At 42.8% G+C, this 22,073-nt stretch overlaps 1 protein-coding gene across 1 annotated transcript; it reads left to right on the top strand.

Annotated features, from left to right (window-relative positions):
* Positions 1 to 391: 391 nt before the first annotated feature.
* LOC121697313 lies at positions 392 to 21,252 on the top strand. The gene is made up of 15 exons (XM_042078795.1): positions 392 to 968; positions 5,157 to 5,252; positions 5,932 to 6,162; positions 6,424 to 6,446; positions 7,778 to 7,887; positions 8,093 to 8,134; positions 8,909 to 8,986; positions 9,108 to 9,371; positions 13,060 to 13,204; positions 14,400 to 14,817; positions 15,282 to 15,377; positions 16,884 to 17,111; positions 19,592 to 19,614; positions 19,710 to 19,828; positions 20,012 to 21,252. The coding sequence occupies exons 1-15, from the start codon at positions 573 to 575 to the stop codon at positions 20,755 to 20,757; spliced, it is 3,015 nt and encodes a 1,004-aa protein (XP_041934729.1). The 5' UTR covers positions 392 to 572; the 3' UTR covers positions 20,758 to 21,252.
* The last annotated feature ends 821 nt before the right edge of the window (positions 21,253 to 22,073 follow it).

Here is a 22,073-nt window from a genome sequence, read left to right as displayed (position 1 = left end):
TCTCTGAGTCCTGTTTCATTCCATCATTCATTCAAGAATTTAATTGGAATTTAGGACTCATTCTCAATTCTGAATTTAATTGGAATTTAGGACTCATTCTCAGTTCTGAATTTTGCATAAGCCTGATACAAATGGCATGCTAAATTGTGTAAAGTTAAATTGTGTAATCTGGGAGAGTAGTTATTATCTAATCTCTATTATCTCACAGTACAAGAGCACAGTAAAAAGGTGAGTGATCGGCAGGCTCTAAAGATAATGGAAATCCTGGAAAAGTCATGACAACCTTTGTCTCCTGCCACTCCCGTCATCCTTCATTGGCCCATTAAATCATGTTGTTTAAATGAGGAAGTTAATGACAGACGTCTGCATTTGACTTCACAGAGGTGATACAGGACATGGTTTGAGCATTTCTGGTAAGAAGGAATTTAGAAACTATATGTTGAGTCATTTTACATCTAAAAGAGGGGTTGATAATGAACTGTAATTGGGGAAAACTTGAGACTGTGTTTTCATCTTGTTAAAGTCAAAGCAAAATCTGTTAACCAGACGGAGGATTTTGACTGGAGAAATACATGGCTTCCAACTTGGAGGTTGACTTCACCTGTCCTGTGTGCTTCGACATCTTCAAGGACTCTGTGGTCCTCTCCTGTAGTCACAGCTTCTGTAAAGTATGTCTGCAGAAGTCCTGGGAGAGCAAAGGATCCAGAGAATGTCCAGTCTGCAGGAGGAGGTCATCAAAGGAGGTTCCAGCCCCAAATCTGGTATTAAGGAACCTGTGTGAGACCTTCTTACAGGAGAGAAGTCAGAGAGCTTCAGCAGGGTCTGGGGAGTTCTGCAGTCTGCACAGTGAGAAACTCAAGCTCTTTTGTTTGGACGATGAACAGCCTGTGTGTGTGGTGTGTAGAGACTCAAGACAACACACCAACCACAAGTTCCAACCTCTTGATGAAGCAGCATCTGACTTCAAGGTGAGTCATATTTATTGCTTTACAATGTCTCACTATATCCCTTTGGCTTGAATAAGGAAATTTCGTGCATGGCCATAAAGCTACCATGAACGGGAATCATGGTGGTTTGTTCCTTCATTATGTAAATCTCGGACTGAATTGACCCCTAAAACGGGCGAATCGGAACAAAGACCGATTGATGCAAACCATCCCTCTGATCACTGCCCCATTTCACATGTTATCACTTTGAGTTGGAGATTCAAGACGAAGTTGCTGTAACATTGTTGCTGTAACATTATAAATGAGGGGGGCACTTGATATAATATGTTTTAATCTCCAACCTATAATAATAAGGTTGTGCATGGGCTTGTAAGAAACATCTGAGCATGTTTTTGACAGGCCAAAGTTGCATATCTCCAATGTTAACATCAAAGAAGAAAGTAAAATACTTTGTTCATCCATTCTATGTCATCTTTAAAGGTACAGTCAAGGTGCATTGCGCAGGAAGTTGTGTTTGTTTATGTTTATATTTCAATTTATTAGCAGATTATTAGAGAATTTTGGGCAAAAAACATACATTATATTTTAACTAAGGACGAAATGAAAAACGGCAGAGAGGAAGCTCACCCCTACTTCTAGTATTCCTACAGGCTGCCCCCCCCCCCCCCCCCCCCCCCCAGTTTCAGGTGCCTGGGCTGAGGGATTTTTACAGTGTACTCACAGAATGGGCAGTATGTGGTTGTGAGGAGATCAAAGTCAAAGTCAAAGTCAAAGTCAGCTTTATTGTCAATTTCTTCACATGTTCCAGACATACAAAGAGATCGAAATTACGTTTCTCACTATCCCACGGTGAAGACAAGACATATTTTGCCAATTTAGGTCCACAGACAAACATAACATTCAAGTAAATAAAAAAGTAAGTAAATAAGTAAATAAGAGGGCACATATAATAATGAAAAAATAAGAGCAGCAAAATTTGGTTGAAATTGTGCATAGACAGTCAATAAAATACTAGTGCAAAGTCAGGCCAATAAAAGGCTTGGGTAGTTCTGTTTGACCTAAGTAAGAAAGAAAGTGGCATAGTGGTGCAAGTTATGTAAGAGCAGCAGAAGTGTTGTGTTTTCAGGACAACAACACCAAGTTGTAAAGTGTGCAAGTGTGCAAGTGGAGTAGTGGAGTAGTGCAAGCGGCCATTTTGGGTCCAATGTCCAGGATGTTATGTAGCTGAGGGTGGAGGGGGGAGAGGAGGGAGAGAGTTCAGCATCCTTACAGCTTGGTGTATGAAGCTGTTGGTGAGTCTGGTAGTGCGGGAGCGCAGGCTTCTGTACCTCTTCCCAGAGGGCAGTAGGTCAAACAGATTGTGAGCGGGGTGACTTGCATCACTCACAATTTTGGTCGCCTTGCGGGTGAGGTGGGTGGTGTAAATGTCCTTCAGGGAGGGGAGTGAAGCACCAATAATCCTTTCAGCTGTGTTCACTATGCGCTGCAGGGCTTTCCTGTTGTATTCAGTGCAGCTTCCGCCCCACACAGCGATACAGCTGGAGAGGATGCTCTCAATGGTGCCTCGGTAGAATGTGGTCATGATGGCTGGTGGAGCACTTGCTCGCCTGAGTTTCCGCAGGAAGTACAGGCGGCGCTGAGCTCTCTTCGCCAGTGATGCAGTGTTGGTGGTCCAGGAGAGGTCTTCACTGATGTGCACCCCCAGGAATTTGGTACTGCTCGCTCTCTCCACCACAGCACCATCGATGGTCAGTGGCAGGTGTTGGGTGTGACCTCTCCGGAAGTCAACAACAATCTCTTTGGTCTTGCTGACGTTCAGCAGGAGGTTGTTGTCCCTGCACCACGTGGTCAGATGGTCGACCTCCAACCTGTATTGAGTCTCGTCGCCCTTAGTGATGAGACCCACCAGAGTTGTGTCGTCAGCAAATTTCACTATGTGATTGTTGCTGTAGGTTGCAGTGCAGTCATGCGTCAGCAGGGTGAAGAGCAGCGGACTGAGCACGCAGCCTTGGGGGGCCCCTGTGCTCAGTGTGATGCTGCTTGAGGTATTGTTGCCAACACGTACTACTTGGGGCCTCTGACAGAGGAAGTCCAGTAGCCAGTTGCAGAGGTAGGTACTGAGTCCCAGTTTGTCAAGTTTGCAGATGAGTTGTTGTGGTATTATGGTGTTGAATGCAGAACTGAAGTCTATAAACAGCAATCTCACATATGAGTCTCTTTTTTCCAGGTGGGTGAGGGCTGGGTGGAGGGCAGAGCAGATTGCATCCTCTGTAGACCGCTTGGCTCGGTATGCAAACTGGAAGGGGTCCAGGGTGGGGGGGAGAATGGCTTTGATATGTGACATGACAAGCCGCTCGAAGCACTTCATGATGATGGGTGTCAGTGCCACAGGGCGGTAGTCATTGAAGCAGGATGGAGCAGTTTTCTTCGGCATAGGTATGATGGTGGCAGCTTTGAAACATGATGGGACGATGGCTTGCTTCAGGGAAGTGTTAAAGATGTCTGTGAAGACATCCTTAAGCTCCCCTGCGCAGTACTTCAGCGCACGACCTGGGATGTTGTCTGGACCTGTTGCCTTACGGGTGTTGATAGCAGCAAGTGTCCTCTTCACGCTGTCGGCAGAGAGGCACAGGGGCTGCTCATGTAGAGGGGGATGTGTCTTCTGTGGGCAGGTGCTGTTTTGTGCTTCAAAGCGAGCAAAGAAGCGGTTCAGGTTGTTGAGCAGAGGGATGTTGCTCTCACAGCTCTGTGGCGCGGGCTTGTAGTCCGTGAGGGCCTGAATGCCCTGCCATAGGCTTTGTGCGTTCCTGCTGTCTTTGAAGTGGGTGGTTATCTTGTGAGTGTATTCCTTTTTTGCTTCCTTGATGCCACGGGACAGGTTGGCTCTCGCTGTTCTCATGCCAGCTTCATCCCCAGCTCTGTAGGCTTTGTCTCTGGCCCTCAGCAGCCTGAGGACATCCCCTGTCAGCCATGGCTTCCAGTTAGCCCGAGTGATGATGTCTTTTGTGTGGGTCACATCATCGATGCACTTGGTGATGTAAGAGGTTACAGTGTCTGTATACTCCTCTATGTCTGTCCGGTTGTTGTAAGTGGCTGCCTGCTTAAACATTTCCCAGTCTGTTGTGTCAAAGCAGTCTTGAAGAGCATCGGAGGCTCCCTCAGGCCACACTTTTACCTGCTTACGAACCGGTTTGTTCGCTTTTACCCTTTGTCTGTATGCGGGAATTAGCATAACAGTGATATGGTCTGAAAGTCCAATGTGGGGGAGGGGGGTGGCTTTGTATGCTCCTTTGTGTGTAGTGTAGACCAGGTCCAGGATGTTATCTCCTCTTGTTGGAAAATCAACATGCTGGTGTAGCTTTGGAAGTACAGTTTTGAGATCAGCATGGTTAAAATCTCCAGTGAAGATGGTGAAACCGTCTGGGTGTGCCGTCTGTTGTTCACTGACAGCCTGGTACAGTTTACTAAGAGCCGCGTTCTTATCGCTGTTGTTGTTGGTAGGCGGGATGTATACTGTGACTAGCAGAATCGCAGTAATTTCCCTTGGCAGGTAAAAAGGACGGCACTTTATGATCATAAACTCTGCCAGTGGTGAGCAGTGTTTGCATACTACTACAGTGTCCCGGCACCATTCGTCACGGATGTAAACACAGATTCCTCCTCCTCGTGATTTACCTCCCTTTACAATGGCCCTGTCTGCTCGATAGCATGCTAGCTGCTCCAGTTGTACGGCAGAGTCCGGAATGTTGTCATTTAACCAAGTCTCAGTGAAGACGAGCACACAGCAGTTACTTACTGTCCGGTTGATTGCTGAATGCAGCAAAAACAATTATGGGCTTCAAATCGCGTGAAATCCCTGACTGCACCATTAACATTTACCATCATAGAAGACAAAATACTGCTTATCATCATAACACAGTTAATTTTCCTTAGACACATGTTATGTTGTTCTGATGCATACACAATACTGTAGTAGCCCAACTATTAGCCGAAGTTTATACATTGATTTTTCAAAATGTCTTCAGCTATGAGGTTAATACATGAGGCAAGTTAATGTGGTATTAATATGGTTTTGTTTCTTTAACTTAACTTAATAAAAAAAATGCAGTTTATACACAATGCAGCTAATACATGGGAAATTACTATATTAAAGGACACACACACACCACACACACGCACACTTGAAATAATTTGTTTTGTTTACTTCAGGGAAAACTGAAGATTGGACTAGAGGTCTTACAAAAGAAGTTGACGGAGTTTGAACAGGCAAAAATCAGATGTGGTGCAAAAGAAAAATGCCTTAAGGTGAAAATGAACATTTATATCAAAATTCTTATCATTGCTATTATGATGGTGAGTTTGCCAAATAGTAATGTGTCTGCAAAGGAAAAGGCTTGTGCAAGAAGTGTGAAGATATGTTGATGAAAATTGTAATAAGGAATATTTCATCAATCACCGTTGTACACACAAGGGTCCCTATTGTACGCCGAGCGCGACACAAGTCCTGTTCATATCTTGCACCCAATTCAGTTAGGATTTTTTGCCATGCGCTCCACTTTAATTGCACATTGCGTCCACGGGTGTGTCAATTAAGGTGTGGTCTGGCGCATGATCCAAAAATCGTTATATTACACCCTCTAAAAATCATTACGCCACTGACCTGGTCTAAAGCGCATATAAAGCACAGCTGAAGACACACTGTCACAAGATGTAAGCAGTCCCTTAGTAACAAGTCATCTGCAGTCATCTGCACTAGAGCTTGAAATGTCTCTGTAATATTTAGTATCCCACTCTGTGTCTGTTACCACTTGCTTTACCAGCACCTGCACATACACTCCTGTTACCGCCGTGAGATTCTATTCTTAATTCTTTGGGCCACAGTTATTTTATGCTGTGATATGTCAGGTCCAGGTGTAACATACAGAGATTAAGGATCCTGGTTTCATGCGTGAATCCTTCCATTGACACTTTTACAATATTGCAGATTCAGGTACAACAAACAGAGACACAAATAAAACAGGAGTTTGAGAAGCTTCACCAGTTTCTACGAGATGAAGAGGCAGCCAGGATAGCTGCACTGAGGGAGGAAGACGAGCAGAAGAGTCAGATGATGAAGGAGAAGATTGGGAAGATGAGCAGAGAGATCTCATCTCTTTCAGACACAATCAGAGCCATAGAAAAGGACATAGGAGCTGATGACATCACATTTCTTCAGGTATGGTAACATTTCTTAGCCTCCAAATTAATTCTCTGAACCTCTCAGTGCACTTTTGATTGTCATAGGACATTACCAGCACTGAAATTAAACATTAAAATCTTTTTGTAACTAAAACAACCACATCTTGTAAATGAAAGTTTTAAATGCAGTTGTTCCTGGGATTTCACTGATTTTGGAGAACCAAATGGATCTGCTAGAGCAAATTCAAAAGTGCCTGGTCACATTAACTATTATATTGATCTATTTGTTATATTACAGAACTACAAGAGCACAGTGGAAAGGTGAGTGATCTGCCTCCTGTCTCTCTCTTCTCTCTCTTATGACCCCAAAGCAGCAGAATCCTCTGAGACCCTCCCCATATCCTGCACTCACAGTTACCATCAATATACAGACCTCTTCGATGTTTGTAAATATCCAGAGCCTAGATTGGGTGTGCGCAGCATGGAGTCAGAAAAATAGCCAATAGACCGGCATGTTGAGCTGTCAACGTATGCACTGGACCCCAGGACCGCAAACCGTACCTCAATTAGTCTAAGATAATGACAATTGTCTGCCTGATCCTGAGAATTAGTACCCATACAAATGTAATCTATGACTGTACCAATACAAATATAATCTATAAGGCCCTTTCTCTCCCCATATCAATCAACATTGTTGGTTTCTATTCAATCAAAACTCTCATAAAAGGAGGAGCAATTCAAAGTTCCGTATGTGCCCGTCTAATGTATAGACTTACAGTTAGGCTCATACGTTTTTGAACCCATGCTAAAGTTGACTAAAAAGAGGAACGTGAAATGTATATTCCTCCTTTTAGTCAATTTAAGCATGGGTTCAAAAACTTATGAGCCTAACTGTATGTGTTTGTGGATGAAAGACTTGAATCAGGAATATTTTCTTTTGAATCAAGGGCTCTTTTATTCTCTCTTCTTTTCTCTGGCCTCTTGCTACCTTTCCTCTTGCTCTCTCTCTCTCTCTCTCTCTCTCTCTCTCTCTCTTGCTCTTCTGGATAAATCCATTCTGCTCTTGGGTCTCTCTCTCTCTCTCTAACATATACCATGTTGTAGTTTACTTGCCTACCTTGCATTCACTGTAACTGATACATTGATGATGACATTGTTTTGTAATTCAATTAATTGTTCATTCATCCACTATTCATACATATCCCCTTCTGTGCCATGCCACTACTCTGCCACTAGCTGATAAACTACTTGGTAAAATGGCGTCAGATTAATCATAATTTCTCACAATATTTAGCACTGCCTTCCTTCGCAGCCAACACGGTTCTCTTCCAGAGAGGCATAGAGCTTCCTTACAAGTTTATTGTTGCAGATTCAATAGATTTGAAGACTCTTTTGTTCCTGTATCAATTAAACATCTCAACAGCCACTAGAATAGAATAAAATAAGATGTGGTAACAGAGGCTGCATCCATCCTCAGGAATATATTTGTTCATTGTATTATTTATTTGCTGGTATCTATTAATCTATTTTTACATCCTTACCTAAGTATTTGATTGATGCGCATAATTAGGTCTATCTAGGTTTAATTACACTGTTGTTGGAGTTGAGTCTATCTGGCTGACTGGCTGGCTCCCTGTCTATCTATATTCTAGAGCCCAGTGGAAACTGCAGGATCCAGAGAGCGTTTCAGGAGTTCTGATCAATGTGGAGAAACACCTGGGCAACCTGAAGTTCAGAGTCTGGGAGAAGATGCAGGAGCACTGTAAGTCTGTCCACACACACACACACACACACACACACACACTGCAAACATCTGGACCATCTGAGCTTTGCCGTCTGCATTAAAATAAAGAAGGTTGTTTAGCACAGTACCTACATCTCACAGACACAAAAGAAATACATAGTCATGAATGACATTTCATCTGCCCCCCCCCACCCCCCACCCCCTTTCTCTCTGTCTCTCTCAGGTCCTGTTGCTGCCCCCAAGGAGGAGGCTCAGGCAGTGTATGGTAGGCTTGGGATGGAATATTTATTGATATTTTACACTAGAGGAAATATAAGTAAATAAATAGACCAACCCTTAAATAGCTAAGTAGTATAACATACAGTGGACAGCTATCTCTCTCTCTCTCTCTCTCTCTCTCACACACACACACACACACACACACACACACACACACATTTTGTATATCACAAATAGGTTTGCTTGTTGTACCAGTTAACAGAAATAGCTGTTTTCCTGAGACCTGACTCTGTAACTTTTCATCTGAGAACTTTTTGTCTGACATCTGATGTCTGACACATGACTGTGTAATTCCGTAAACTTGACAGAGGTTTTCCTGAGACCTGATGCCTTTTCATCTGATGTCTGACACCTGAGTCTGACAGCTGAGAATGTCCTAAAATGTACACCGTACACACAACTAACAACATCCTTCAACTACAATATTTTGCATTTCAATCTTCCTTCAATGATTATATCTCACATCTATACCATATGGTTGGATCCCCTACTGTGATGTGTTTAGAATGTGCTTTATTTTCCTGATAATTGTACACCTAAAATAGCTTCTGTTTTTTGGCCATATCACACGTACATCAATTTGCAATCAAGGCCACATTACCACCTCGAACGTGCATTATTCTTCTGATAACCGAACGCAGTCACATCCATTATCCCTTCCTGATGTTATTGATATTAGTTTTTTCAACATGAGCAGACATTTTTGTCATTTTTCAGTTTGTAATGACCATATAGTGTTTTATCTTTACATTTATCACAGAATTTGTGTTGCCCGATGCAGTGGGAGGGGATGGTGGTGGGTTTCTCAGTGCCAGAGCTCTGTATGACTACCAAGCTGGTGAGTATACGGAGCGACAAGTCCATCATGATTCCTCCCAGGATAGACCCAGGATAGACTTTACAACATGCATGCAATTATGATAAACAGTTTTTTCTTTCATCTTTTCTTCCTTCAACAGAGGATGATGATGAGATCAGTTTTGACCTAGATGACATCATAACTGAAATAGAGTTGATTGGTGGAGGATGGTGGAGAGGAGTTGGCCCTGATGGCCAGTATGGAATGTTTCCTTCCAATTATGTTGAATTACTGGGGGCTGGGGGGGCTGGCGTGCCCACTGCCCCACTAAAGGAGAGCCTTGCCTCATCAGAGACATCCTCTGTCCCTCCTAAGAAAACTTCTAAAAAAAACAAAAAAACACCGTTATATAAATATTTTCTGCGTATGTGATTTTCTGTAATTGTGTCATTGGTTATGGGAAATGCACTGCTTTCTCTTACCTATTTCAAAGATGTGGGTGTGTTTAATCAGATCTCCTCTCTTACACCAAACCACGAGATGCTACTGTACTTCACGCATTCAGTGCAGAGATGTGAAGAGAATATCATTAGCTGGTCTTAGAAAGCAAATTGCAACTATTACTATTAACACATCTAATTCTGATTCATTCTTTGCTCTGGTTCTTATTGCTGTTTTAAAAGTACCCCAAATATGTGCAATATACAGCTACACATTCTCCAGACTCATGCCCTGATAAAGCCTATGCAAATAGTCTGTGTAACCCCATGTTACGTTGTGCCTTGCGCTCCCCTACTTACTGCCTGAGAAGGAGGAGGAAGGATACAAGGATACAAGGATACAAGGATACAAGGATACAAGGATACAAGGAAGTTTATTGTCACATGCATATAGTTACTGGAAGTAAGAAATGCAGTGAAATTATGTCTGGTGTCAGCCTATTTGTGCAAAGTGGGGGGGGGGGGGGTAAAAAGTGCAGTAGAAGAGGGGTTTAGTAGATTAAGTGGCAAGGGCTGCATAAGAAAGGTGGGGGAGGATTGGAATTGGGGGGGGGGGGGGGGGGGGCACCAACAAGGAGCACCCAAGAGCAACAGGGGCAAGGAAAAACTCCCTTACCAAGGAAGAAACCTTGGGCAGATCCACGGCTCAAGGGGCTAACCCAACTGCCAGGGGTCTTGGTGTGTGTGTTGGGGGGATGACAGGGGAGATGGGATAGTGTGCTGTGTATGTGGGGAGAGGGCAGTGTGCAATATGTGTGTTGGAGAAGCTTCCTCATGAGACAATGTGCTGTGTATTGGGGGGGGGGACAGTGTGCTGTAAGTATGTTGGGGATGTGTGTTGGAGAAGCTTCCTGATGAAATAATGTGCTGTGTATGTAGGGGAGGGGGGGGGGGCAGTGTACTGCAAGTATGGTGAAGGGACTTACTATTGCAAGCAGAGGACTGTATGTATGATGTATGTGCGTGATGAAGATGTGTGTGTGGGCGGGAGGGGAGTGTAGCAGTGACTGTGTGTGTGTGTGTGTGTGTAGTGTGCGTGTGGGTAGGTGGGGGCAGTGTGCTGTAAGTATGTAGAGGGTGTGTGTTGGAGAAGATCCTGAAGACAATGTGCTGTGTATGTAGGGAGGGGGGGGGGGGGGCAGTGTGCAGCAAGTAGAGGAGGCTTACTGTAGCAAGCAGTGTGCTTTATGTATGTGAGGTGATGACAGTGATGATGTAAGTGTGTGTGTTTTTTGTGTGTGTGTTGGGGATGGGGGTGGGGTGGGGGGCAGAAAGGCTAGGCAATCAAGGACATGGGTAGATGGAGGAGAAATCAAAAATAATAAATAAAAAGTTCTATGGAGATGTGCAAAGTGTGTGTGAGTAAACTGTTTACTATGATTTACTACTGATGTGCAAAGTGTGTGTGACTAAACTGTTTACTATGTTGTTAGTCGCTTTGGCTAAAAAGCGTCAGCCAAATGTAATGTAATGTAATGTAATGTAATGTAATGTAATGAGTAAGTTTGAATCACGCTTGATCTGGGTGTTGTATAAGATAACACCTAGGATATATCACGCTTGATATGAGTGTTTTCAGAGCTGAGTGGACCGTCTTGTTTCAGTCCTTTGCTCAGAATAGACCCTTTCAACAATAAAAACAAAAACAATGCTTGAACGTTCTATTTGGTTCCCAATCTACTTCCTCTGCATTAAGATAACATATGGAATGTTAAAACGGAAGCCTTGTGGGGCCAACTATGATGCTGATAATGGAACTCTCTTGAAAGGGTCATTACAAGTCAACACACCAATGATGTCTTCAACAATGACTGACTGAATAGAGCAGAGGTTCCCAAACTTAAGACTACTGAGGCCCAATTTCATTTCTAAAAATCATCTGCAGCCCACCCAAACATTTATTCACAACTGAGACGAGACTAAGATAAAGTTGGCCCACCTGCAACACCGTGACAGCCCACCAGGGGGCCACAGCCCACACTTTGGGAAACACTGGAATAGAGTTATCAGCTCAGCTTAGCTATCACATGCTCAGCAGTTGAGTCCCAGCATTGAATAGTCAATCAGGAAAAAAACATTTGTGGACAATAGCTTCATCTAGTGGAGATAATCTGAACTGCAGGAGGTTTGAAAGACAATAGATTCCCTGTAGAGTATGTTTTACATGTGTGTATATCAACAGTTTTGGTATTAAGTCATGTGGTTCATGTTTTTTGTCTCTGTGCCTTTATATTTATCCATTTAGCAGGTGCGTTTATCTAAGTCAGCTTGTGAATGGTGCAGTTATACATTACTAAACAAACTTGCTATCGTTCCCCCTTTGCTCTGCTTGTTTGTTGTTTTACATGCGACAAATTGTTGTTCAGTTGTCAATTTGACACTTTATTCATAAGCTCGTCTACATCACAACCCATGTTGGAAAATCTGACCATGCTGTAATGAGACTGAGCACTCTGTATTGTACTATGTTAACAAGTTGTGATTTGTATGAAACATGCATGTTTTTCCAGTCTGTAATACTAATGTTTAGATTAAAGTTTTCATGATAAAATCTATTTTAAACATGTGTGTTTAAATCTACCCATCTAAGCACAGTCTGAGTACAGAGACACAGCTAGACCGTGCATTCATGGATATCGGAAAAACCTTTTGCCCATTGAAAACGTCATCATCCCGCATCATTCACGTCACTTGTGGGAATCAGAGGTGGGACACCGGGGCTAGATTTTGCTAACAGAGAACTTCATAGGCTTAAATTGTCCTGTGTACATGTAGGCGCTGCATGGATTCTACGCAGAAACAGCAGATGTGAAGCAAGCCCAAAAGATGCGACCGCGCCAAAAAACACGCCCACCCGAGACTACAACTACTTTCAAGCGACTTCACGAAAAAAACAAGCCCAAAGTCGCTTATAATAAGCGGACTTGGCAACACTGCTCGTCATCACTTTTGTCCTCACATTGTAGTTTGTTTGTAGTCCATGTGGCCTTTCATATCCAACAGTTTTAATGTGAACTTGGGAATTTGCCATTTTTGTCACTTGAAAGCTGCATATCTTTCTTTCACAAGCGTCTTACACTTTATATTTAAAAAAAAAAAAAAAAACATACTGTGACTCTACTACATTTGAAATATGAGCATGAGTATTACTTATTCCTTTTAACCACATTTGAACTGATTCTTTAAATGCAATAATGCGATAGATCATCAGGATGTTGACTGGGCCCAAGGAGGTGAACAAGCGGAGACGGAGAATGGGAGATATGCCACTGGATAGAGATTCCACTGAAGACAGTAGAGAGTTTCTCACTGTCATACACATGGTGTGTAATCCAAGTTCCTCAGGTTCCTTCCCCTGCCTAAAAAATGTGTAGTTCTGTTTACTGAGGCTGCCACTTGATGCAAGTCTGGTTTCCTGCAATGCCTCAATGTCGATATTGAGCCTCTTCAGCTCTCGGTCGATGATGGCTTTCATGATTTTCATGAAGTCTTCAACCTGCTGTAGGTCATCGGAGAGCCCTGTGCACATTGTCCTGACATTCCAGCTTGCAAAGTGTACAGTAGAATTGGTTGTTTCTCTTTTCTGTGTTTGCCTGGTGCATGTTTTTTCAGTCTGCTTGTCAGTGTTACCCCAAAGGAGCAGGCAGACTGTGGCGGGCCAGCACCTTACTGACTGGGGGCTGCCCAGCTTGAGGCGGGCGGTGGCTGACTGGTGGGACACGATGATTCCTCCCACTGTTGGAGTCGGAGACAACCCGTAGCTCTGACTTATAACTCGTAACTGCTGCCTCCCGTGTTTTTTTTTTTTTTTTAAAAAAGGCCAAGTATAGGCCAAGTATACTTGCGTAAACAAGGAATTTGGTCTCTGCATTTATCCCATCCGTGAATTAGTGAACACCCAGAGCACACAGTGAGCTCAATCAGACACTAACCTGGAACAGTGAGCTGCCTTGCTACAGCGGTGCTCGGGGAGCAGTGAGGGGTTACAGTAGGTGCCTTGCTCAAGGGCACTTCAGCCATGGATATGGGCATGGGAGAGCAGTGCTCAACTCAACATGGGGGGCATCAAGAGCCCCCCATGGACATTACCTTCAGCGATGAGGGGCATCAAGAGCCCCCCATAGACATTACCTTCAGCGATGAGGGGCATTGTGGTATTTTCTCCAGACCATACAGGCCACTCCCTCTAATCAATACAGACCTCATGTTGACCACAAAATGCACAGTGAGACTATATGCTTCATATAAACCATGAACCACAGGGTGTATTTTTCTTGTTAAAATAAAATAAACACCTGTACATAAAATGTATTTATTTTGTACAGCATATCACTTCAATGCTGTTGTTACATTAAAGTAAATTTGACACTATGTACATTTCTCTCTGACACACAGACATACACACATCACACGTATGCATGAACCCGCGCGCACACACACACGCACACGCACACGCACACACGCACACACACACACACACACACACACACACACACTCCTGTCCCTCCTCGTGAGCATGTGTTGGTGAAGATATGGCCGTGGCCAGAGCCCATCATCTCATGCCATCTGCTCTGGCCTTGAACAGGTCTGAGGCGGAAGGTCAGTTAGGAAGGCTGGCCAATCAGATTTCTCTTTCACCAAAGACCCACCCTCTCACTCACAATAAGATAGAGTGAGAGACTACAGGTCATTCTATTCTACATTAGTTACAGAGCAAGTGCGTTGTGTTTTTGTCAGAAGTGATATAGTAGTTATATGTAAAGTATATACTTTATATATAGTAGTTATATGTAAAGTATATACTTTATATATAGTAGTTATATATTACAGTATATACTTTTTTTTGTATATTACTATTTGCTGTGTAACCAGAAACGGAGAGAATTAATTAACCTTGTAGGATAATTTAGGTATTTTCCCCCAACTTGAAATTGGAAATAATAGTGTATCAGACAACAGATTCTTACTGGAGAGAACATGGCTTCAAAATTAGAAGAGGATTTATCTTGTCCAGTGTGCTGTGATGTTTTTAAGGACCCTGTTGTCCTCTCCTGTAGCCATAGTATCTGTAAAGTTTGTCTGCAGCAGTTCTGGGACACTAAAGGATCCAGAGAATGTCCAGTCTGCAGGAGATTGTCAAAGGGGCATCCCTGCCCTAATTTGGCTCTAAGGAACCTGTGTAAGGCCTTCTTACAAGAGAAAAGTCAGAGAGCCTCAGCAGGGTCTGAGGTGCTCTGCAGTCTGCACAGTGAGAAACTCAAGCTCTTCTGTCTGGACGATAAACAGCCTGTGTGTGTGGTGTGTAGAGACTCAAAACAACACACCAACCACAAGTTCCAACCAATAGATGAGGCAGCAGCTGATTTGAAGGTGAGTAGTATCCATAAAGCTCAATAATGACTTCAGGCTAAAGGCATGAAGCACAAAGAAACTACAAATGGTCAATCCTTGTCCATGTAGGGACTGCAATGTTATCTTATATTTATATGATTTTCGTATACTGTAAGATGAGCTACAAAGACTGCTCAGATAAACTACAGTCTCTGACCCACAGGAAGTTTATCTTGCACCAGCAGGTGGTGTTTTTTTCTTTCCTACATGTATGTGATAATTGGCCAGTGACCATATCCTTAACTGTACAGAGTATGATAAAAAAAAAAGAAATTTATTGGGACATAAAGAAGATAATGAATGTAGGTCAATGCACTGTGGTTCTCTCTCTCTCTCTCTCTCTCTCTCTCGCTGATCTCTCTCTCTCTCTCAAACACACACATGACATAATGTGTTTGTGTAATGAGAAATGTATCACAAATAAATAATTTATTTTATTTCAGGAGGACCTTAAGAGTAAACTACAGTTCACACAGAGGAAGTTGAAGGTCTTTGAAGAAGCAACACTCAACTGTTACAAAACAGCAGAACACATAAAGGTGAAAGCAGGTTCAGATATTATTAAAATGTCAAATGACTATGCAACAATATTACATAATGATATAAGCTTTTATTAGGCATGCAATTAGTTATGGTGTCATCTTAAGATTCATTTGTATGGTATATATTTCCTATCAACCATCCAGGGCACTATGTACTGTGTTCCATGTAGGACAGGGGACACCAGTTAGCATGTTAGCACACTTCCAATCCAGTGTGAATTTAGACCAAAAAAATTAAAGTGCTGCTTTAAACCTCACACACAACAAGCAATTCCAGATGCAACACACTGAAAGAAGCAGATAAAGGATAGATAGATAGATAGATAGATAGATAGATAGATAGATAGATAGATAGATACTTTATTGATCCCCAGGGGAAATTCAAGGTCTCAGTAGCATGCAGTACATACAACACACACACATTCACTAACAGCAGAAAAAGTAGTTAAAAGTATATAATATAAAAACACAACTAAGCAATAAGGACAGTAGAATATAAAGAATATACTAAATATACTAAAATACAAATGATGCTAACTAACACTTAATCTAAATCAATTCTAAAAACAGTATCCACGTGGTGATTAATCAATCTAGAGGCACTTGCAATGACTGAGGTAGGGACTGAGCCTGTGATTCTCTGTGCATAGTAAGGTAAGGTAAGGTGCTCTGTATGAGTGAGTGTTAATGGTGATAGTGCAATGGTGATAGTGCTCATGGTGATAGTGCAAATGAGTAAGTCCAACAGTGCAACAGTGCAAGAATAAAGTCTATATATCTTATATCTATATATATATAACTATTTTAAGAAAGGTATACGTTTGGCCACAGTTCGGCTGTGGCATGGAGGGAGGGGTTATGCATATGTGCTAATGTGCTAATATAGCACTCAAACAGTGAGGCAGAAAGACAGTAAAAAGTGGCTAGTGGACAGACAGTTCAAGACATGGAGGGGGTGAAGAGGCAGACAGACTATGCAGAGAAGTCTATCTCTCCTCTTCCCTTAAGTGAAGCATTGAACAGTTCAATGGCCCTGGGGACAAATGACTTTCTCAGTCTGTCTGTTGTGGAAGGCAGTGGGTGAAGTCTCCAGCTGATCAGTCTCTTCTGCTTAACAATAGTGCTGAAGAGCCTGATCAGCTGGAGACTTCGCTCACTGCCTTGTTCCAAGTGTTTGTCACTGAAATAGCATTCAGTATGTGGGAAATTCCATGGAAAATTAAGTTTTTTGTAACATCCATAACGCCAATAAAATGTGATGGTATGATATGATGTGAATGATTACATGAAATTTTAGCATTTGCTATTTTTGGCTGAAGAATGTACATGAGAAAAAATGCACAAATAATGAATTTTATCATTCACATCATACAAATGCCAAGGCATTTCACTGACATTATGGATGTGACAAAAAGTCAATTTTCCATGGAATTGCCCATGTATATAGTTGTAGTTAGTGGATTATGAGCAACTAGGGGATAATAAACTGTTCTGTTATTTCAGGCTCAAGTCCAAAGCGCAGAGAGGCAGATCAAGGAGGAGTTTGAGACGCTTCACCAGTTTCTACGAGATGAAGAGGCAGCCAGGATAGCTGCACTGAAGGAGGAAGAGGAGCAGAAGAGTCAGATGATGAAGGAGAAGATTGAGAAGATGAGCAGAGAGATCTCATCTCTTTCAGACACAGTCAGAGCCATACAGGAGATTGGGGATGGTGATATCACATTTTTACAGGTAGGGCAACATTCTCCTGTGTAGCCTCTTTTGCATTGCAAGACAAAATGCACTTGAGTTGCAGGCTAATCACAGGCATGTGTTTGTGCAAACATGAACTTCTCGTTTTATCAGACGGTCTCCTACAGTTTTACTCTCAAATGACAAAAATGTGCATTTTTACTCCAAGCGGTTTTGTATGAAAGCATCTGCTAATAACTATAGCAGACTGGTTTTGTTTTATTTTTCGAGCTAGTGCTTGAGATGTTTCATGCACCTCTAATGTGCAAAAGTCGGTATGGACACCTCATTTTGTTGCAACAAGGATAGCCAGATGGTGCTGATGAGGCTACTGGTGTCATTAGCACCAAATACAGACCACTCTTAGGCTCTATCCACTGAAGAAATACAGGCCTGTCTCCAGTACAATTTCTGCCTCTCCCTCAAAAAAGCCCATCTTCTGCAGAATAAGTAAAGCCCCTGGCCTCTATATCTGTAGATAAACATGAATGATTAAATAATGGCAGCTATCTCTGTGTGTGCGGTTGGAAACAACCTTTGAGTAATTTCATACACACAACCAGACTGAGAAGACAGACAGACAGCATTAAAGCAACACAATGCAGTCTGTCCAGTGCGTTGAAAATTCACGAAAGGGGAATTCCCAGATTCCCAGGTTTCTTTATCACGATAATATTGTTTGGTGGTGGTGGGGTAGTGGTTAAGGACTTGGCCTAGCATGCCAAGCTTCCACCGTTGAGCAAGGCACTTAATCCCAAGTTGCTCTGGGGGACATGGTCCTTGTAATATAATTGACAAATGTTAGCCGCTATAGTCGGATAGAAGTGTCTACTAAATGAATAAATGTAAATGTTGGGTGAGTAAAGCTGGCTCACGTGAAGCAATAGTCATATTGCAATGTGTACTAATATTACTGATTAATTAATTAATTCATTCATTTTATGAATGAATGCTTTTTTCCAGAACTACAAGAGCATAGTGGAAAGTGTATGAAACTATGTTTTAAGTTCTCAAGCTTCATTTGTTATGTGTGTGATGTGCCCCTGTCACTGTCACCTCCACCCCCAACCACCACACACACACACACACACACACACACTAGAGGGTGACACGGGAATCAATTTTCACTCCTGTCCCATCTTGAGCCCACACAAATACTCCCGTCATATCCCGATCACGTGACTGCCCCCCCAAAAAAATCCTGTCCTGCAAAATCCCGAGAGAAAGGCTCCCGAATCACATCCCACTCTGGTTTCGTTCCCTATGTTGTCTAAAGCATTGGTTCCCAAAGGGTGGGTCGTAGGAGATTTTATTTGCCAGCCAGCATAGTGACAATTTATGTTGTGTAATAGGCCTAGCTTATACCTTATATAGCTTATGAACTCCTTCTGTGCACATTTAGAACACCGCCAGAATGTGGATATCATTCGCAAAATGAAACAATATTTCTGTCGGGCGCCTACCATGGATCTCACAGTTGCAAAATGCAAGGGACATGAATCAGTTTATATTTGCATGAACAATAACGGATATCAGCTCTTCAACATGGCCCTATTAAAATCTAGAAAGTATCATTTTAAATCGTAAAAAAAACGATTTGTCGTCAACAATAGGCTAAAGCAGACATCCATAGACCGGACATGAGGTTTATTTGCGTCAATTGTAGATAGGCCTCTTTAAAGTTAAAAGCGGTCTCCTCACAATCCATCTAATTTAGAAAGGCTATAATTTAAATGGACATGTAAACGCTATTTCCTCTTTCCAATCTTGCTTTCCGAACTTCACTAGCCTACAGTAAAGCTGCATTGCCATTTAGAACTATTAGCTAGTTTCCCATAACAACCACCCAAGATAGGCTAGTCGAGGTGACAAGGGTTATTAAGATCGACTTTGAACACAGTGAGCTATACAACTTGACAATTACACTGTATCATAGTGTTAATGTGTTGAGTAAAGCTACACATGTTTAGATTGATTTTGTTACCATGTGTGTTTATTCCTGCCGTTACAAAAACTAGCATTTCAGATAACGTTAGCGATTAGGTTATGTTGATATGGCAATAGAAAATACCTTCAGTTTTCGGTGTAGTCGCTGACGCTGATTGATTGGCTTGTGAACAGGGCAGCTGCTTTGTATTGCTCTGATTGGCTACTGCTAGCCGCAGAGTAGCCTATCAACAAACTTATTGTGAGTTGTAAGTGGTTCTCTTTTCTAGAAATGCCCTGCAATCTTTGGGTGCACTCACCGCATGTTTTAATTTAATCTCCGGCTCCGTTCCCCTCCCGCCCACTCCCGTTGATTTCTGCCCGCCCCGTCCCTATCACGTTACCAACAGTGAAATTGACTCCCGTACCGCAGGACTCCCGCGGGAATACCGTGACCCGCGGGAGTCCCGAAAAATTGTCACCCTCTAACACACACACCGCATCAATGTCCAAATATATTAATATTAATTTTATGAATGAATGCTTTTTTCCAGAACTACAAGAGCATAGTGGAAAGGTAAGTGAACTGCCTCCTGTTTCTCTCCGTTTCTCTCTTCTCTGTGGCTCTGAACCCAAACCCACAGCAGCACTGACTCCTGAATGTCATTCCAGAGCCCAGTGCACACTGCAGGATCCAGAGAGGGTTTCAGGAGCTCTGATCAATGTGGCAAAGCACCTTGGCAACCTGAAGTTCAGAGTTTGGGAGAAGATGAAGGACTTAATTCAATATAGTACAGATATCTCTGTCATACACAGCCAATCATATACACACAGGCACACACAAACACAAAGTGTTTGCCTAAAATATATACAAAATTGGTTGATTTAATGCTACATGATAAAGTCAGTTGACATGAGAGATGACCAGTAGATCGAAATGCATTTTTAAACACGTGTGTTCTTTCTCTCTGCAGCCCCTGTGATTCTGGATCCCAACACTGCAAACGCGCATCTCATCCTGTCTGTGGATCTGACCAGTGCAAGATACAGTGATGAGAGACAGCAGCTTCCTGATAACCCAGAGAGATTTCATTTGGCTGCCAGTGTGCTGGGCTCCGAGGGCTTTAACTCAGGGACTCACTGCTGGGATGTGGAGGTTGGGCAGAACACACTATGGGCTGTGGGCGTGATGACAGAGTCTGCCCAGATTAAGGGAGATGTAGCCTCCAGGAGTGGACTGTGGTATATTTGGTTCAGTAATGGTCAATATGGAGCACGGTCTCCATCGCAGTCCCACACACCTCACTTTTCCCAAAGAGGGCTTTTTGGCAATACCCCTCACACCAAAAAGTCATGTCCCTTTGGTTCAACTCTCGGGGATGTTATTGGGGTAAAGCATACAGGAGTTGTAGGCTTTGGTTGTGGTACCTCAACCGAATGTTCTGCACCAGACCGAGAGACTCCCTTAAGTGTGCATGGGAGACCCCAGAGGATCAGAGTGCAGCTGAACTGGGACAGAGGACAGCTGTCGTTCTCTGACCCTGATAATAACACACACCTACACATTATCACACACACTTTCACTGAGAGAGTGTTCCCATACTTTGAGTGTCCGAGCTCCAAGATTGTGCCACTGAATGTCTCTGTAGCATTGGAAAAGTTGGAGACACGACAGACAGCCCTCAGCTTTGGTACACTTAATGTTAATCGTTTGTGCTGATTTGTGCCATTATACACATTTATGTAATACACATTTGTGCAGTTCTATGTTTTAAGTTCTCAAGCTTCATTTCTTATATGTTTGATGTGCCCCTGTCACCCCCACCCACAACCATCACACACACACACACACACACCGCATCAATGTCCAAATCTCACCAAAAAGGTCTCAGTTGATTGTGCTCTGTTTTGCTGATTTGCACCATTAAAAGAACCATTTTGCTGTCATGGCTTTTAAGTTATCAAATTTTATTTTATAAAAGTTTGTTACAGAACACTTTTAAGAACACTTACCAACTGTACCCCTGCCAGCTCCTCCAACCCAGTATCGCAAGGATTCATTGTACTGTCACGTTTGGTTAATCTATTATTTGTGCTGGGGTTGGTAGGGGGACACGTTAACCCCTATGCACAGAATTAAGGTGTTGTGGATGGTCATCTACATGGTTTGTGGCACCAATAAACAACTAGATGTACCGCAGAGCGGTACAAAATATGTCCGCCGCCCAGTCCAGCACATTTTTTCCACAAAAATAAGTCACGCTTGTCAAATTGTGTTCATTTCCTACTTTGTTCCGTTTTTGTGTGTTTGTAATTGAGTGTGTGCAGAGTGTATAAGTATAAGTATAAGTATAAGTATCCATAACACCAGCACAATGCCATGGTATTTAATTGGCGTTATGGATGTGACAGTTTTGCATGGAATTGCCCATAACCAGTATTTGTCTGATTGTGGAAATCAATTGTTAAGCTGTTAAATTGCTGTTTTTTTAGAACTCTTCTGTTCCTCATGTCACTAATATATCTCTAAAATATTTCCCTTATAACCCTTTCCTAATGATTTATGTTTATTTTTTAGCAAGCAACCAGCTCCAGGGCCATCCTACTTCGCCCAACCTCCACTCCCACCCCCTCCAGGGCCATCCTCATTTTCTCCACCTCCACTGCTCACCCCTCCAGGGCCATCCACATTTTCTCCACCTCCACTGCTCACCCCCTCCAGGGCCATCCTCCTTTTATCAACCTCCACTGCTCACCCCTCCAGGGCCATCCTCCTTTTATCAACCTCCACTGCTCACCCCTCCAGGGCCATCCTCATTTTCTCCACCTCCGCCATTCACCCCTTCAAGGCCCCCCTCATTTTCTACACCTCCTCCTCAGCAGTTATTTCAATCTCCTTGTTCCTCGAAGAACTACACAGATCTGTCTAGTTACAGAGAGAGAGCAACGGAAATATTCATGCCCAGCATGAATATGGGCCGGTCTGGGAAAGGCCCAATCATCTGTACATGTAAGTGAATTATTACACAGACATAG

Source organism: Alosa sapidissima, chromosome 2 (genome assembly GCF_018492685.1).
Source record: "Alosa sapidissima isolate fAloSap1 chromosome 2, fAloSap1.pri, whole genome shotgun sequence".
NCBI lineage: Eukaryota > Metazoa > Chordata > Actinopteri > Clupeiformes > Clupeidae > Alosa > Alosa sapidissima.
Note: the sequence above shows the minus strand (reverse complement) of the source record. Positions and strands in the feature narration are given on the sequence as shown.

Excerpts from the sequence above, each read along its gene's own strand:
- LOC121697313 (XM_042078795.1), top strand. The coding sequence starts at position 573 with ATGGCTTCCAACTTGGAGGTTGACTTCACCTGTCCTGTGTGCTTCGAC. Across the intron at positions 17,112-19,591 it reads GTGATATCACATTTTTACAG|AACTACAAGAGCATAGTGGA; the intron begins GTAGGGCAACAT and ends GCTTTTTTCCAG. Across the intron at positions 19,615-19,709 it reads TACAAGAGCATAGTGGAAAG|AGCCCAGTGCACACTGCAGG; the intron begins GTAAGTGAACTG and ends ATGTCATTCCAG.